Here is an 18321-nt window from a genome sequence, read left to right as displayed (position 1 = left end):
GGCTTTATTGCATGCCAACTAACAAAAATGCAATTGTTCGCGCAAAATGGTAATGTTTTTGTCTTGTCTGTAATGTCAGATTTGGATCATTGTTATGCAGAATTTTACATAACTAGCTAAAATCCTGCAATCAATTTTCCTTTTTCTGAAAAACACATTTAGGCTTAAGGACCACAAGCCCTCGAAATAATGGCAAAGAGACCGTTTAGAGAAAATACCGAAAAAGTTTGAGAACCACTGGGTTAACGCAACTGAGATAAATTTTGTCAGGGATTGTGTATCATAAATTATAGCAGCCCCACCTTAGGCCCTATTTTGTCTTATTTTCAACAACTACAAGAAACAAACTTAGTGAAATGTCAGTCAAATCCCAGCTACAGGTAAACGTAAAAACTTATACCTGAGCTGTCATGAGATGCACGTATTTTCTACAAACGAGTTGCTGGAACAGATTGTTTCTGGCTAAATATATTGCATATGATATGTCATGGCTCGTAAGAATGCAAAGATGTTCAAACGTTTGTTTCATTCCGTATGCAAATTTAATTTTTTGGTTGTCCTTATTTTGGCGTCTATGTCGGTGGCAACCCTACCCTTAAGTTATAGGCCTACTCCTAAAAAATGTGATCAAATCTTTTTTTTAAACCAAAATTTAAATCAACTTAAGTTAATTTTTTGGTGAAATACTTTTGAGAGCAAGGGTATAAAGCGAGCTCATGAGCTCAAAAGTGCACTTTCTAGCTAAATTGCGTAAGCTAAGCGCATCTCGCACAATTATCAAAAATTGGCCGAACCACTGTCCTTGATCAAAGCTTAACTACCGCAAAAGCCGCTAAGTATGGGACTTGAAAATTAGTGTAATTCAGTCCTCGAATACTTGGTTTCAAGGGGCGGTTAGTGGGCAAGACGCCAAGTCACAAAAATTATAAATCAGCTACGGTTTATTTTCCATCATATTTTTATCACCACAAAAGAGGAGACATTTATCCCGTTTCCATGGCCGTTGGTCCGATCGGACTGAAAAGAGTCATTCCTTATTGCGTCCGATCCGACTGAAATAGCGGAAAAGTCCGATCGGACCAGCGGCCATGGAAACGGGATAATTGTTGTTGATATTGGCAGCTCATTTTTAGGTAATCAGTTTAGGTAAGTAGTCTATTTTCAATAAAGTCCCCCTTCTAAAAACTTGAACAATATAACTCACAATAAACATGTTTGTGTCGTCATATTCCAGGCTTAATTTTTTTTAATATCCTCAGAAGACAACCTATTTTTTTATGCAAAGAAGAAAATGTCCACCAATGAGAAAGGGTATTAGAGACTGAGTTTTGTACCCATTGATGTCTCACTTTAGATGAGTTGTGTAACTTTTCTCAAGCGCGACACCAGGCAGCAGAAAAATTATTAGTAGGCTATATTTCATCAATTTTAAAATTACACCTACTTCAATATGATCACATTAAATTATGATCATTTTGTGAAGGTCGATTTAAACACTACCAACTGTCCGACGCGGGTGTTACCTTTTCGAACAAGGTCTTTTAAAACATATTTCTCAAACAAAGATTTAAGCAAAGCAAAAAAAAAAAGAACGTGCCTTATGCTATCGAAAGCTTTTATTCTGCAATAAAAGAAATCAAACAGCGTCGACTGTGCATTTGTGACGTCACAATAGCACAATTCGGCCATTGTGAAAATTAGGACAAGATTTATAATCGCTTTAGTTATAATTGAAGGCAGACAAAGAAGAGATGCAGCAGAGAAATCAAAGAAAGAAGTCAAGCGTAGAAAATAAACAGGTTGCATTTGGGCATAACAGCACGAAAAAAAATTTAAAATGAAGCTAATTTAAATCTAATTAGCTTTTAATAAATTGTGATAAAATAAACAAACATATTTAAAAATATTTAAAGATTCAGCTTACAGTTTATTCGCAGTGCACTTTTGTTCTAGTTTGCTTTTCTGAAGGCGCAGGCGTGCCGTTTTTTCTTCCAGATGTTTAATTCGATTTTCACACTTTTTGTGATGTTCACGTAAAATAACGATTTTCCGGAGGGGAATTGATTTCGAAAGTCGCTTTGGCTTGTTTGGCGTCAAGCAGGCGGGAAGTAGGCGCTTTGATACTGTATTTGCATTAACATCAGTCTTCTTTTGATCTTCGGTGACAGGACACTTTTCCGCTGCGGCATCGTTTAATCCATTTCGTAACGGAGAGACTTGACTTGGCAACAAGTTTGCCTGTTGAGGTTTTCTAAGCTCGGATAATAACTTCTTAGGACTGCTACATTCTCTCCTTATAATGCCAGTTTCCGATTTATCCAATTTCGGTGACAATACACTGTAGCGCTTTCGCAGAGCAACCTCAAGGTTTACGCGTTTTTGGGTATCTGCGTTTACTCCAGGCATGTTTACCCCTCCGTTTGGCAAAAAGGCCTTAACAGCACTGGACAAGCTGCTAAAGGATTCCTTGCAGTCAAAAACAGCTTTCGAATGCCTCTCGGATAATTTAGATGCCCCCTGGAAGGTGAAACTGCACGGTTTGTGGGTGAACGACTTGCGAAGGCCCAAGGCAGTTGCGGCGACACTTTTCTGGCGGTCTTTTAAATGGAACCACATGCTTATGTTTTGTTCCAAATTTTTCAAATCGGCAACAGTCTAAAAATATTAAAAACATTATTTAAACCCCGTTGATACTTTTCAAAGTACGGTTTGTTAGAAATTTTAAAACCAGCCGCACTGTAAACAATTAAGTTCAACATATAAGTTACAATAATGGGTTTCGACAGCAAGCAGCCTTGGTAAGAAAATCAATAACTCAAGGGACTTACCATTCTCTTAAGATGGTCGGCGTTGAATTTCATATCTGACTGGTTGGTATCGGTTGCAGATTCAAAGCAATAATATCACACTTAAAAAAGTTTCACTAACTGTGACACAGCTGCAAGGTAAAAAGAGGTCAGGTAAATAAAAAAACAAGCCCTGTCAATCAAACACGCTTCACAAAACCAACTAGATTGCTGTTCACATAATTAACCAACTGGGTTGGTTCCCCTCATAAAACTACACCCTGCGATGTCTTCACTAATATGTTAATGTGAAAATCTCCTTTTTCTTAACCAGGCCGTTGCAAGATAATCCTAGAAACACTTTCGTCAGAGTGGGATTACTAAAATAGAAATGCGCTATAGTCGCATTACCACTCGAAAGCATTGCAAAAGACATTCCCAAATCCTAGTTACACCACAGCAGCTGTTTCGAAAGTGGACTTAATCCCTTTGCTGCACACCTTTATAGGCACACACTTTTACGCATCGCACTGTCACTGAGCAGTTATCTAATTTTCTCACCTTGTTCTCGACCTAGCGCATTGTCTTCCGTCGCAGCAAAGGAGGTTTACACAGCAGCCTTTTCAAGTTCGCTACTGCGCTGATAAGACCGTTGCGCCGACCTTCGCCACAGACTCATTACACATCGCTGTTTACGCAAGAGATTATAAACTTATCCACGTTCTACCCCACTGCCACAGTCACCTGTACATCTAACAATGACAAATCCTGATACCGTTCTTTACCAGCACCAAAGCCAGACATCTAATATCAAGTGGAATTACATCGCTCAATTTTATCTCAATTAAATTCACTAAAATGAGGATTTTAATCAAATGTTAAATATAATTACTTTTATTGCCAGAATAACAAAGTTGGCTGGTCAGCCCTTGGTTTTTCAACACATACCACACTTGTGACAGAACAAAGGTATCATTGTTTTTTTCAGCCGTTATTTTACGATCTGCTGGGATGAATTGATACTACCTGGTTCTGCAACAATGTTTTTTATTGCGTTCTTACAACAGTAAGCTGAATATAATTCTAATAAGCTCCGTATAACAGCTTCAACATATATATGCGCCTACTGTGGTAACAAATAAGTGTCATTATCGTGTCTAGATGCTGGTGAACAATGTTTGTTCCAAAACTAACATAGTTGAACAAAGTAATGTTTATTTTAGCTAATTGTGTTTGTCGCTTAACAGTGATTGCACAAAACTAAAAATGCAGGTAGTTGTCTTGTGTTGTGTTTTCTAATTGCCAGGAAAGACTGTACGTTTTCATAATTAGAAGCTGAAGGCTGCCGCAATTGTGGCGAAACAATGGCGGTTATCACGTGTTAGCACGGCGAGCGCGAAAACCTGGTTTTATGTTTACATACTGTAACCTTGACTGGAGTGCGTTCAGCAAGGTGTTAGAAGTAGACCTGGGCAGAAGAACTGTGTCTTTTCAAAGAGAAACGTAGCTACGAGAGACAGACCAGATCTCGGTGCGTATGATGAAAGGATTAAGCAACATACGCTGTTTGTATTTTGCATCCAGACCAGTTACCAAAACAAGGCGGAGATTTCGGCTTGACCTTGTAGTCGGTGCCATCAAACGCGGTCAGCTGCACAAGAATCAACATGTCGGGTTTGCCAGGGACATCTGATGCGGTGTTTACCATTGAGACTTGTGCGTCATGTGTCTGAAACATTGGCTGGAGCCTATAGTACAGTCACATGCTTAGGAAAGAGTCTGACTCTCGAGGTTGTTTTGAGGCCGAAGAATTGCACGGAAAGGTCAACAGGTCACAAATCTTAACGATTTCCAATAGTGCGTCAGCGTCAGTGCACGATATTGACAAGTGACGGAATTTCGTTGGACTTGCGCTGACCCAAGCTTCGATTAGCGCAAGCACTGCAGATCCGTCACACATGTTTATAATCACCCAGTTGAGAGCAGGATTTGGTGCAGACAAATATTGTGGAAGATCATATTTTCCTATATGCGAGTATTAGACAACAGAGAAGCGTTATCTGGCATTGCAGCAAAAGGCAAATTGTGGCGGCAAAAGGGAAAATTTCCTCGAAAGAAATGTTTTTTAAATCAATTGCTATCGGAGCAATCAAATGCGGTTTATGACGTTCAAACAGCTTGACCGAAACGCTTGCAACTTAATAACAATCAACAGGCGATCGTTAAACGTAACCGAATGAGACTTGGACTATTTTTGTAATCAATTATTCCGGCCCACCAGGCCACTATTGTTTTGTGACGGCATCGGTCGCCTTGCAAACAACTCAATGCCTTTCTCACTGGATGTTTTTCAGCGTTCGGGTGCTTGTAGCCTGGCTATTAGTTCCTGTGTGTTGTGTGTCGCGAACGAACTGACGAAAACCGGTTCTAGGCATCGTGGACTATATTTTTTGCAGACTGCAAATTGGAGTATTTAGACCTTCACCATGACAGTTACGTCTGATAGACATCGAATGGTAAGTCGGGAGATAACAACTTGGTTAGAGATTTGAGGTAACCCGGTTTAGAAGTAATCGGTATTGTTTTAAGCGGCATTCGTAGTAATACGATAAATACTGTTGCTCAAAACAGTGCTGCGCCTGTGTCAAAATGCGTTTTGTTATGCAGTGCAAAACATTTTCCAACACCAGCTATAAACGTTAAGGATAATAAACCAAATTCTTTTCCAAACTGTATTAGTGCGTTTTGCGTGGATTGTATGTTTAATTTGCTCTTTGTTTATTACTTCTATTTTACCATTTCTTTAGAACGTTGGTGACATTCATAAATTTGAAAAAAACATCAGCGGGTGGTTTCATCAATGGGATCGACAACGGAACTTGACGACGAGTCGTTTTGCCAACAGAAGTGCACAACAAACAATAAACCCGACAAAATCAGTCGTAAACACGGAAATGCATACACGTGCACTGCTGGACTGCAAAGTCACAGCACCACTTTCGAAACAGATCACTAAAAAAACAGCACCTCAATCAAAGTCCCGAGGCGTGATTACCTTTGCATCGAAGCTTAGAAATTTTAGGTGTGAAAATTTGAGCCTCAAGGCGAAGAAACTCGACAACAATTCCAATAGCAACAACGGTGGGCGCAAGGTGTGGAACATCAGCTCGAAGTCTTCCTTCACACGTTTGACGCCGTTTCACGAGACCGACAACACCAAAAACGATGCTGCTGAGACGAAAACCCACAAACAAGGGTTGGAGCGACGTTGTAGTAGTCACAGCAATATGTACTCTTTGCTGCTTTCCTTAAAAGAAGACGTTGCCCCAAACCGACAACGCCGCTTTCCGAGAACGAATTCGCTGCGACGATTTGTGACTTTGCGGGAACACCGTAAAAAATGCGAGATGGGTTTGATTAAGGTCGACGTGGCCGAAACCTGAAATATAACTTAATCTTAGTCCTGCAAAAACTGCTTATGCAAAGTTCGCTGTGCAACAAATCGACATTTTTGTTGTTTAATTATGATTGTCTTGCACAAAAATTGTTTTATTCATGCATTGTTTTATGTTTCGCCTATTTTACATGCTTTTCTCTTGTTCGGAGATTTGTTTTTGAGCAAGTAGTTTAATTGTTTGTAGAAGTGGGTAGTTTTTTGCAATAAAAGTTATTGCTGCATTTGTTGAACAGACTAGTGGGTCATATTTCTTTTGTATGGTCACAAACTATTCGTTTAAGGGCATTTACCACCAGTATTGAGTTTACAAAATATAGTTTGCTTCTACAAATATAGTTTGCTTGTAAGTTTAGTCGAACCGGAAATGAATCCGAACCCGCAAACCGTTTTGAGCCTTTTATTTCATAAAACCCGAACCGCAAATTATAATTTCCAAAGAATCCGAACTAAACCCTATATTTTGTTTGGCGTTGGACTTGAACCGGCACCTAACCAGCAGTAAAAATGCAGCCTGTCTTCACTCTTATGTTTTTGTGATTCCTTTCAAAACAGCGCACTGAAGAATATGCGCGTGGTACAGCTACAGGGCCTGTCAAACATGACGAATTTGATAGTGTTCTACAGTGCACAGTCAAAATTATTTCGTAGTTTAAAAACGTTATGCAGATGACGGGTAAACCTAAAATTAAAGGGAATTTGAACTGGTTCTAAATTTTCAAAAGTTCGCATTCAAAAGTTCTCAATTTCAGTATATTTACCACAAAAAAACTACGTACAAATACGCTTGTTGTCACTTCAATGATCGTCTAACTCTAAACATTGGTTGAAACGCGACAATTGTAATTGTTTCGAAATAAACAAGCGTTTGTGGCAACATGGCTACACCACGTCTTTTTGTTAATAATTCTTGCGCCAACATTAAATAATGCCAGCCGCTTTTAGTATCCATCTTAAGGTGTTGTGCGGGTCTGTGCTAACGATTCCAAAGCCGTGTTTAGTGTCCGTTTGCAAGTACTGCGACGACCTAAACTTGATCCAAAGTGAAGTGACTAAAGTTTTGGCGTCAACAGTGCACAGTGGATACGTGAATCGTTTTTACTGGTAACGTGAATCGTTTTTACTTTCATCGAACGAAGAAATTGTGTCAAGCTGCGATTTGCAAAATCTTTTGAAACTTTGCGCCTATGCTCATGATACTATTCAGCGTTGCTCGGTAACTTTCTCTTTCATATTTACTAACATTTGTCGGGCCGTAGTTTGCCCACTCCTGTTTTAAAGTATGAAGAAATTAAGGTAGGCTATTGATGGGTTTAGCATATATCGGCATGTATAATTATATCAGCGTATTGGAAGTTAAAAAAAGAAAAATATAGAAATCTTCCACAACTGGGAAAAATCCCAAAACGCTACTGGCACGGATCTTTGACAAAGGTTAAGCACATTGTCATTGACCTATGTTTAAGGATTGTGAATGGTTTTGCTTACAAAATTTGGTTTCAAATTTGAATGGCTACAGGACAGTTTCAACGAAGTTTTAAACCTGTTCCTCCTGCAAAAGGATCGTTTCCATTGGACCACGCCGGTACTAAATTGTTTTTGGTGTTCCATTTAAACTGGTAAAATTTTGAAACTTGTGTTGACATTACTTCGAAGGAATTTGATATAAAATATTGAATGTGGTTACAACCCCACTACATCTGAATAAGTTGAGTGTTATTAAGGCATCTACTGAATACACATTTATACTTGACTTACACCAGATGTGGAGGTTGTGAAAGCTACTTTTTACTTATTATAATAAGACACCAAAGTTTGTTTTTCATCACTGTAATAATAGTAATGTGTGTTACTTTTTCAGGTGAGTGTAAAGAACTGAAAGAATTGTTCATGAAATGTTTGAAGAAAAACAAATCTGATAACAGTTTGTGCAGAGAAGAATCAAAGGCCTACCTTCTCTGTCGAATGGAAAAGTATGTTGTTGTGGCTATAAAAACTTTTGCAGTGTATAAAAATTATGCAAACCTGTAGCTACATATAATAGGCTAGCCATTTTTCAATAAAACTTTTTTGTCAGAAATCTTATGCAAAAGGAAACTTTATCACAACTGGGTTTTAAAGATTTTGAGTCCGGTGATAAAATTCAAAACAGTCAATCGTGATTGTTCACCATGACTATGGATGACCAAAATAAGGACAATACTGCTCCAGTAAAATCCTTGCCCGTGCTTTGTCCTTCTGTTGTGGAGAGGTATTTTGTTCGTGGTTACAAGGTCAATCTGCCAAAAGGTGGAATCTTGTCAGATTTTTGTGAAGCAAAATCAAATATGAATGATGTAAGAATACTTCGTCACTCAAATCGAATTTGCATTGTTACAATGGCCCCAACTCATCCAGCTTTAAGACCAGGAACAACAATAACAAGTGTCAGTTTCAAGGTACGCACAGAAAGGATTATGTTTTTTCATACAATGTGTTGGCAAGCAATTTAAACTTTCAGGTCACTGACATTTGTGCATGCTTGGATGTAAATAAACTATTTTCTTAGGTTACAGATAAACTTGATCGCTCAAATAATGTGGTATCAGGTAAGCGCAAGCGTGGAGCTCAGTGGCTAAACCCCAGTAGTCCTTTATGCATTGTCACATGTGATGATGGAGCTCAACACACTGTATTTTGTGGAATTCGTGCAAAACTTGTTGAAATGAATGAACGACTGCTATCCAAACCTAAGCTGCTTCAAAGTAAAACAGAAACTGAGGGGTGAGCAAAAATTACAGACCTTCCACTGTTTTTAAGTTTTTTTAGGATTTTCCCCACTTTATGGGTCTGTTTTTTCCTCTTTTTTTTCAGTAAAGTTTGTCCATGTACTTTTGGCATGAAACCTTTGATAGAGATATAGTTATGTAGATGTGCCATCTGTATCATGTGACTTGATAACTCTGGTATTTACCCTGTTAGCCCCCAAAGTGTAAAACATTTTCATACGCTGCTGGGCACCACAAGCAAGTGGTTTCTGTGGTGTAATAGTTTAAGAAAGGCAACCAGGCATATGCGAAACGCCTCTCTTGTAGAATTTGTCATTTATAGGGTTCAATTGTCGTATTAAATCTATAACCCCAAGATTTACCCCACCTGTCACTTAAAATAGCTGATGATTTTGAACTAAATGCAATTTCAACAGCTTGTAGAATTGACAATTGAAAGGTGTCGATTGTTGTGTTTTACTCAACGGTGGGATTCAAATTTTTTGTCAGCCGGTTCTGTTACAAAAAGTCCATTGACAGCAACCAGTAATGCTAACCGGTTCGCTGATCTCACAACATTTCGTGAGACGATTATATAGAACCGGTGCGAACCGGCTGGATCCTACCTTTAAGATAAAACTAAAAATAGGGCAAAGTTCAGACACTGTTTCAATTGAATGACATTGAAACTTGTACTTTATATAGCATAATTATTTAGTACCCATCACTGTGTTTGACCTTACAACATCAACTTTTCTCATGGTTATCTCATAAAATGAATTATTTACAATATTGTGGGGGGACCCATGAGTTTCTGCCTCCAAACAACTAAGGTTATACAGTCAGTGGCTGATATGGGACCCAATATAAAACGAGTATTGGCAATATATTGATATATTTTAAAATATGCCATAGTGTAGGGCTGTTATCAAACAAATAATTATTTCATTATTTGAAAATTTATCAAATAATTTTTGACACATTTCAAATAATCAAATCATTTTTTTCTATGCAGTAAACCTCGATATATGTGCAAAATCAATTTACTTGAAAACATTGGTGACATTTTTGTGAAATTGCGGTTACACAGAGGCACTGCAACATATGTTTTCAGCCATATATTAATGTTCCGTAACCCATTCTCCCCAAAATGCTAGACAAAAAGCATGACAATGTACTGTTCATTTCAGTATCAGTTACTTCCAGGAATATTAAAGTTATTCAAGCAAGTGAATAAAATGTAAAATCACAATTCAACTCAAGCAGAGTATCCAAACAAAAGCTATTAACATAAAGTGAAAAATACACATGGAAATACATATGGTTTTGCCGAATTACGGCAAATGACTGAAGCATAATCTCTATCTAAACTAATTTGTTATTTTAAACAGAAAAAAGATGTAGCCTAGATTTAATGACTATGAGAGCTTACAAAATTTGTTTAGTAATTTTAAGTATCTTATTTATATACTATTTAATAATGAATCTGGGCCTTATGTATCAGGTATTCTAAATTATTTGAATTATTTGATTTGAAAGAAAAAAAAATATTTGAAAAATTTAAAACCTTTATTTGATAACAGCCCTACCATAGTGTATGTGCAATGGAAAAATGTGTTAAGTCACCCTTCTAGTTCGTTGTTAATTTGCAAAAATAGCAGTTTGTTTTCATACTGTGCAGGTATGTTGCAATTGTTATGCCAAAGTTGGAGGAAGCAAACCATACAATGGACGGTCTGCTAACTGGTGAAGACTATTTGCAATACAGGCAGAAACAAGAAACTCTGCACTCTGTTTCCAGTGACAAAAGCCCACCTACTTCAGATTCCAACAACAAAATTTAAATATTTTATTTGTAAAACAGCATACGATTACAATTTCAAGTCAGTTGCCAACCTTGGAGAAATTCGATCAGTAGTGAGTCTATCTTGAAGCATCGCAGCGCACTCCTTAGTTGCCGCGTTGAGCAACGTATCCGTTTCAACCAATCCTCCAAGTCGTGTTGACCAGCAACTGTCGCAGTTAAGGCTTTTGCTCTCAAAATAAGATTGGAAGTCTTGATCCTTGCTTAGCACTTCCCCACAGTTGCAGTTATCCGTCCTAAATGGAGGATTTGGTTAAGTTGCTTTCAAAACACACAACTTACACATTGCATTTTGTCCAACCTAAATTTTACAACATATTGTACTGACTCCAATGTAACAAATATATCCTACCCGCATTGTACTTTGTTTTCCACGAAGCCCAAAACTGATGTGAAATTCGGTATTGGGTTTACTGTGTCCTGGTACTTTAAAAGGTAGTTCTCGACACATAGATTATATTTTTCCACTGTGCGGTCCGGGCAGTCAACGTTGTTCACTTGATCTGTGTAAGTTTCGCTTTCCTTCGGTACCTCAAACCTCGTACCTTCTACAAAGAATGTAGACTTATGGTAAAAGAAGTGTATGTTAATCTAACTTGAAACACGTAGGAAAATTGCTTTGTCGTATATTGGTCGCCTAAATTCATTTAGCGGTCATTAACTTTACTACAACAGGACCAACTTCAGTTCTGACGTCCAATTCAGTTTGGGTATGATTAAGTTCAGTTAACCCTTTAAGTCCTAAATAAATGGAAGGAAACCTTCGGCAGATCTGTTATTGGCCTGCTTTAGATATGCATATTTTTCAACTAACAAACCTTTCAGACCGAAGTTTGCATAGAAAAAGAATTGTTTTACACACTCTTTCGCTGCAGCTAGTTGAATGCTACCGCCTCGAAGAACATCTTGCAGGCGCCAGCTCCAGCATTCAACTGTGTCGTTAGTTCCACTGCAGACGATATAAATTAGCGATTTCTATTACAGTAGGTTATCTTGGTTGACAATGTTTATTGTGCAACAGCAATGCTAATAGCTTCACACCATATAATCATGGGCGGTTTTTGTTTTTTAGCAGTTCCCAAACGGGGTCTTGTAACGCGAGTTCGATAGAACCAAATCGTGCGACTATGTCGCTGCAAAGTTATGTGGAATGTGCGTATACCTGCAGTACACTTCTGTTGAAATCTGATACCATATCGAAAACTCCACAAAGAATGCGACCACACTGCTGTAATCTACCCCGTCAAACTCAGTTTCAGTAGTCAGACAAGGAGGAAAAAATGTTTCAATCAGTTCTATGGCCTGCTCCTCTGCTGTCTGTGTGCTGGTTTCCCTTTTCGCAACATGGGTCGGAATGTGGCAAGCTAAAAAAAAACATATAAGTAACCACGTTATCCTTAAAAAAAATATCAAGGCAAAAATATCAACGAGGATTTGTTACAGTTTGTGCCATACCATTATTTAAATATTAAACTTAAAACAAAATCAGAATATATATCACTTTTAGGCATTTGCAAATTCACGTTTAATTTTTTTTTCACTCTTTAATTTTACTTGCTTGAATTTTTCCACCATACCTTGTGTACAGACTCCGAAGAAAAATCCAACCAACAAAAACGTTGCAGCCGCCTCTGTGTATTTCATCTCAAATATTTGTCTATCTCTGTTTCAGTGGATTGCTGCACATTGGGTACACTCCTTTACTTTTATACCGCAAAAAAACGGTGAAGCTAAAAATACACCAGTCGCTGTTCGTCACATGTTGCATTAAAAATAAAAAAGTTTCGACTGCAAAAAATTAGTCAAACACAACCTGAGACGTCTGTTTTCCGTACGTAGTTAATCCCGTTAATTGCAACAAAACATCGTCGTTAGATGGATAAGAGCGACCAATGCCACCGCCGCTTGCTTCGTTATTTAGCCTTGAGGGTGTAAAAATAGTACAGTGACGCACAGAGGGTAGCAAACGGGTTCGTTTTGCTTGCCGATCAATTTTGTTTACAAGTTACTTCATAAAGTTAAGCACATGGTTCTACTATTTGCAGTGTCATATGTGTAAGCCAAAAAACAAGGCCGAAAAGTAGCCTATGATGTGCTGGACAACAATAAAAGTAAAACTGCCTGGGCCATTTTGGGATTTCTGGGCTTATATAATGACTGTTGACGACTTTTTCATTATGATAAATGTTCACCTTCTAGTAGCAGTCGCCAGTGTGTCATGTTTTTGTTTGTAAATGACAGTTAAAAAGATTTGCCCAAGATTTGTTTTTAACATTTAACTTGACTTGATAATTATTCTTACTATGTTTGAAATCTCTACTTGGTAATTTTTCATTTTTTGGTTTGCCGGATCATTATTTAACTTATCCGGCCCGAAAAAAGTTTGGTGACTCCTGTGTTAATCAATGATAATTAATAATCTGTGGACGCAAATGCCTTTCGAGTTAACTTCATGTGTAGTTGACCTAAGTTAAATAAAAATATAATTAGACAATAACTTAAGATTTTCTTGTGCTACAATTACTTTCATCCGGCAGTGGTTCTCAATCTTTTCCGGTTCGCGTACCACCTGACAACTTTTTCTACGGCTGCATACCATCTAACCTAAACCCTATTTGAATTGATAGACTAAAAATAGGCCCATTTTCTCAACCTGGTAGCATATTTAGCAATTTCAAAAGCATGTCTAAAACACGAGTTTCGCCCAAACCATCAGGGTTGATTAGTTTTGTAGTTAAGTTGCAATTTAGATCGGACTTAAATAGGTATCACGGAAAGCTACTAGCGTACCACCTGAAAAGACCCGGCGTACCACTAGTGGTACGCGTACCACAGTTTGAGAACCAATGGCTTAAGGTAAACATATCTATGACTTAAGAAAGAGTACAGTATTGACGATGGCTGTGGTGACGAAGCCTGTTTTCATAATATATTATACGAGCAACGATTCAACGATTCAACGATTGTCTGGGCACAAGTTGTACGCCAACGCTGTACAAAACCTTAAAGTGGTACGCGAGTAAAAAGTTGAAAATCACTGCTTTTTGCCGACATATAACGGCAACATAAACTGCAACACACAACCTTACAAGTGACAGTATATTTTGCAAACACAAAAACACATTATGGGAAAGATACATGTATGTTTGACTGGTATAGTGGCGAAATTAAGGTTACCATCGATAAAATGAAGCCTATATGCATGCACGAACTGAGTATAAGTTTTACAACCAATGCACATTCTCTCATTCACCGGTCATCTCCTTCTAGGCAAAACTTTGGATCGAACGCCCACAAAATATAAGTCGACAGATCATGCAAGCTCTTCTGAGTCGAGGACGCCGGGCTGCAAAAACAACTGGGCTCTTTAGGGTTATATCATGGTCTGCGTATGAGTATTATTTCTATCGAAAAAAAACACAGATAAATTTGACATATTTGAGCAAAACACCCGAAAACGCAAAAGTCCTGAGAATTAATCATGAAAAGGCTAACAAAGATAGGTTTCACTTACGACAGTGATAACACCACTAAGTAATCCCCGACAACAAAAAATATCGGTATTTGCTTTGTTTGCATTCATTATAGTTTTAAGTTCTTCATACGTCAAATTTTTGTAAACAAAAATTTTTAACGTGAAAATTTGTCAAAATTTTCAATTTGTTGGTCAAAATGTTTTATTTTTTAGGTCAAAAAATAATCGTCCTAGTTATAAAGTTTGGGGAACATTATGGGGAGCAACTTACTTAACCCACTTACCAAAACGTCGCCTACAATTCAATGTGTATTGGTGTCCTCTCTTGTGGCATATTTTATCCGTGCATTTTTTACTCCATCCGAACGATCTTCCCAAACCGGATTCTTCGTTCTCAAACACCTCGCTACTCTCCTCCATTTTAGAGTAAAACTTTATTAGTTCTTTGCTTGAAAAAGCGCAATCAGTCTAAAAACAAAACAACCCGTTGGTAAGTTAAATAAAATTAAAAAAATTGAATCGACAACACAAGGCTTTTGCTTGTTATTAGATGCATACGATGTATAAATTTGGTTGGAAAGTAATCTTAACCAGTCGTTTCTCGACCGTTTTTTAACTAAAATCTTGTTGCCCACCCTTTCGTCAACTATGTAATCTTTTAATGGAACAGCTTAACACCGGTCTAAGCTGTATGGAGAGTACAGGACTTCAGTTTTGTATTTTTGCGTTTTTTTTCAAAATTTTTATCGCACGAAATTAAAAAAGAATTCTTCATAGTTTAAATCTAAAACATAAAAGAATAAAGAAATGACGCATAACAACAAGGAGTTTTGTTTGAACAAATTTAGTGATTCGAGTTATTTATGACTTACAAGGGCATCATCTTCGGTAAAACATTGTTCGACCAGTGTCTCGTCTGGTAGGCATTCTGCGTTGTCTGTCCAAACACCATCTATGCACACAGCTTCACTGCACAATTCGCACCATAAATATAACCCAGTACAAAACAATCGCCCCTTTAAAAATAGTTCTTAGAAGTAGGGCTGTTATTGCTCTTTTGTCATTTGGTGTGAAAAATATGTCGATAAGAGTCAAAGTGTCAAATCTTAAGGTTTTCAAAGGCATGGGTTACATTCTGATGATGGAACGTTATCCAGTTTTAGCAACTGTATTAAATATATTATCAGGGACTGAAATGAGCAAGTTTTCTTTGTAATTGAAAATCGTTTCGTTTTCATTTAACACATTGTTTTAACACAACCTATTTTAACACACATAAAAACGTTTGCTGCTTTTTCAGTGTTAGTTATTAAAAAATATTTTAGTTCTTTAGGTGTCAGTATGTAGATGGTATTCAAACATTTTCACACTTTGTTTTCATGACAAACATTAAGTAACAATAGGAACAAACAGACAACGTCTAAGTTCAAATGATATTTTAATAAATGATGACATAGAAGCGCAATCAAATCTATTCTTTCTTGCATAATATTTACACATACATGTCTGAATCAAGCCGTATGCTAAATAAGACTATTTGAACAGTAAGCAGATTGGAAGTTAGCTTTACTTACCCGTACGTAGTGTAGTTACTTTGGCATCGCAAAGTGTGGGAGCATCTAGTGGCAACTTTCGACATTGTAATTTCGTCACAAGCTGGCGCTGGGTCATTAATATTTAGGTCATCAACCTGACACATGCCTCTTGGATAGGCTAAAGAAACAAGACTTCATGTGTTAAAAGAGAAATTTAAGTTTGATACAAGATTAGAAAAACATTGTAACCTGAGTGTTAGAGGTTATTTCGCAATCACATGGTATTATTACGGTGTAGCTACAGCGCGTTTAGTCATAATTTAGCAATTGTGGCATCTACTATTTTGCCCTCCTTAACGTTTCAACATTTTGCAGCTATTTCCGACTTGGTGGTTGTTCAGTGCAATTGTGTAGCTAAGTGTTCTTTCACCAAGCGAAATAAACTCATACAAAAGTAAACAGCAAGCAATAGAAGATTTCAGTAAATCCCCCTTACTTTCGTACGTTGCTCTGAATCCGCGCTTGTTGCCAGAATTTCTTGTGTAGTATGAAACAAACACTCTGCCTGAAGTAGAATCGAAGCGCACTGGTTCTTCTACCACCTCAGGTTCTCTTTCAGGAGAATACCTGTACGAACGAGATTTTTAGGTGCCTTTAACTTTCAAACGCCAAACTATAAGACATACCTCTCTGTGTCCTCAAAGCTTAATTGAATTGTCCTGTCCAACTGTCGCTTGTACACGCGGTATAGAGTACTCCGACGTCCATCACGAATCTGTTACAAATGGTTTAAATTAAATTGTCAGTAATGCTGTAACTACTTGGCAAGTTGAGTAATTGTCACGAGGCTAACTCCAAAAAAAAAATTAAAAGCAAAGTTTTGCGAATTTGATAGAAGTTTTGCGAATCGTACAAATTAATTTATTCGAATAGTTAATATAAATTTCTCCAAAAAATCCGATGCAGAAGGGCCGTCACTTACAACAAATTTGTTTATCTGGCGCAGCACTGAATAAGGATAATTTGCAGCTGGGTTTTGAGGTCGTTTGCAGCTGCATTTTTAATTGCTCGGAAACAGCGACGTAGGGGCGCCATGAGCAAAAATAGTACAATAAAAGTAGACAAATTGATTTCGATCGAAACGCCACTTGGCACATTGCTTCCGCCATACAGGGGAAAAACTGACTAAAATGCACAGTTTTCAGGAAAACGAAAGGTTATTTTGAAGCATTCATTGGATACATAAATGATTGAAGAAAAAAAGAGATAAATCAATTGCATCAACCAATACTTTCATGGTAACTATATAATCAAGTTTTTTGCACGAATTTTTTTTTTTTTCAGATGGAAAGAAACCAAACAGATCGGGCAATATTTTGAAAAGTGATATTTGGAAATAAGACTTGTTTGGGATACAAGATTACACTGCTTAATAAAATTTCACGTAATTTATTTTCTGAAAGAAAACGTATGGTGCAACACCTAAATCTGCCGGTCTAACGGGCGGCCAATTCGGATGCCTAGCGCGCTTGATTGCCCGTCTCATGCCAATTTTCTGCTTGCTTTCAAACTGGAGTTTAACAAATTTACACCGACATTCCTAAAAAATCCTCTAGTTACAGATGTAAAAAAACGCAACATTTTGATTAAGATAACTGAAAGTAACTTGTTTGGCTCAAAAACTACAAAGTTGTTCGCCATTTCAAAACACATTATAGTTTCTATAAAAGTTTTTTTTAGTATAAATAGTGAATTTAAAAACAAGTAAAAAAGTAACATGCTACAAAAAACCGGGCCCGCGTAAAAAGTGATTATTAAATAATAAGGTATACGATACTATATATTTTTTAATTTTTTTTTTTCTTTGAAACCAAGCGAAAATCTAGACCGTATACTTTCAATATTGAAAGTAGTTGAACACTTTTCTAGGTTGGTACCTTTTTATAGTTTTGCTTGTTAGGGTTAATTAGATTGTAACTCACCATTACGCTGTCGTCGGGGCCGAGGTCAAGTACGTCGAATCGCAGAGCAACCAGCCTGTTTGGTCTTGTTTTTATCAGGTGGGTTGAAGAAATTTCGGAGTTTGGATTTTCTGGAGAATGAAACTGACCATTGTCCGCCGCCAATCTTTGAACTATGTGGAAAAATAAAAGTTAAAACCTCCTGCAAGTCGGTGGCGGAACTTTTGTGGTACAAGCTCAGTAACCTTTTTCTGCAAAATTATTACATGTATACAGACTTAACAAAACCAACTTACACGTCCCCGCTCCAACAAAAGTCGCACAGAATGCGACCAGCAATAGTAATGGAGTGATTTGGGTCTGCATCTCAATCGCACACCAGAGAGTTTGCAAAACACTATATTTCCTCCTAAATACCTCACAGATAAACACAAAAAGGCATGATCGACATCAAAATTCAACACAGTACTACAAAATTACCCCATTACAACGTGATATA

General features: G+C 37.5%; 5 protein-coding genes and 1 pseudogene across 6 annotated transcripts; 3 read left to right on the top strand and 3 right to left on the bottom strand.

Annotated features, from left to right (window-relative positions):
* Positions 1 to 1598: 1598 nt before the first annotated feature.
* Positions 1599 to 3267, bottom strand: LOC145214857 (uncharacterized). Its single transcript, XM_080083469.1, has 2 exons — positions 2829 to 3267; positions 1599 to 2655 (listed from the first exon to the last, which is right to left on the bottom strand). The coding sequence occupies exons 1-2, from the start codon at positions 2859 to 2861 to the stop codon at positions 1921 to 1923; spliced, it is 768 nt and encodes a 255-aa protein (XP_079939595.1). The 5' UTR covers positions 2862 to 3267; the 3' UTR covers positions 1599 to 1920.
* A 1030-nt stretch (positions 3268 to 4297) lies between these two features.
* Positions 4298 to 6473, top strand: LOC145214868 (uncharacterized). Its single transcript, XM_080083479.1, has 2 exons — positions 4298 to 5302; positions 5594 to 6473. The coding sequence occupies exons 1-2, from the start codon at positions 5273 to 5275 to the stop codon at positions 6227 to 6229; spliced, it is 666 nt and encodes a 221-aa protein (XP_079939605.1). The 5' UTR covers positions 4298 to 5272; the 3' UTR covers positions 6230 to 6473.
* A 1194-nt stretch (positions 6474 to 7667) lies between these two features.
* LOC145214839 (cytochrome c oxidase assembly protein COX19-like) lies at positions 7668 to 8402 on the top strand. The gene is made up of 3 exons (XM_080083448.1): positions 7668 to 7825; positions 8102 to 8213; positions 8318 to 8402. The coding sequence occupies exons 1-3, from the start codon at positions 7750 to 7752 to the stop codon at positions 8400 to 8402; spliced, it is 273 nt and encodes a 90-aa protein (XP_079939574.1). The 5' UTR covers positions 7668 to 7749.
* A 9-nt stretch (positions 8403 to 8411) lies between these two features.
* LOC145214820 (protein Abitram-like) lies at positions 8412 to 11537 on the top strand. The gene is made up of 3 exons (XM_080083427.1): positions 8412 to 8678; positions 8789 to 9003; positions 10669 to 11537. Exons 1-3 carry the CDS (start codon positions 8412 to 8414, stop codon positions 10829 to 10831), a joined length of 645 nt encoding a protein of 214 aa, XP_079939553.1. The 3' UTR covers positions 10832 to 11537.
* Positions 10813 to 12781, bottom strand: LOC145214813 (uncharacterized; annotated as a pseudogene). The gene is made up of 5 exons (XR_013857132.1): positions 12429 to 12781; positions 12014 to 12215; positions 11670 to 11800; positions 11204 to 11399; positions 10813 to 11087 (listed from the first exon to the last, which is right to left on the bottom strand). The product of XR_013857132.1 is annotated as an uncharacterized LOC145214813 (transcript).
* A 1040-nt stretch (positions 12782 to 13821) lies between these two features.
* On the bottom strand, positions 13822 to 16671 carry LOC145214830 (uncharacterized). Its single transcript, XM_080083438.1, has 6 exons — positions 16548 to 16671; positions 16358 to 16488; positions 15901 to 16039; positions 15199 to 15295; positions 14611 to 14794; positions 13822 to 14197 (listed from the first exon to the last, which is right to left on the bottom strand). Exons 3-6 carry the CDS (start codon positions 16023 to 16025, stop codon positions 14118 to 14120), a joined length of 486 nt encoding a protein of 161 aa, XP_079939564.1. The 5' UTR covers positions 16026 to 16039; positions 16358 to 16488; positions 16548 to 16671; the 3' UTR covers positions 13822 to 14117.
* Positions 16672 to 18321: the final 1650 nt, after the last annotated feature.

The sequence above is a fragment of the Phallusia mammillata genome, chromosome 1 (genome assembly GCF_965637545.1).
Source record: "Phallusia mammillata chromosome 1, kaPhaMamm4.hap1.1, whole genome shotgun sequence".
Lineage (NCBI taxonomy): Eukaryota > Metazoa > Chordata > Ascidiacea > Phlebobranchia > Ascidiidae > Phallusia > Phallusia mammillata.
The sequence above is the reverse complement of the archived record's forward strand: the minus strand, read 5'-3'. Positions and strand labels throughout refer to the sequence as shown.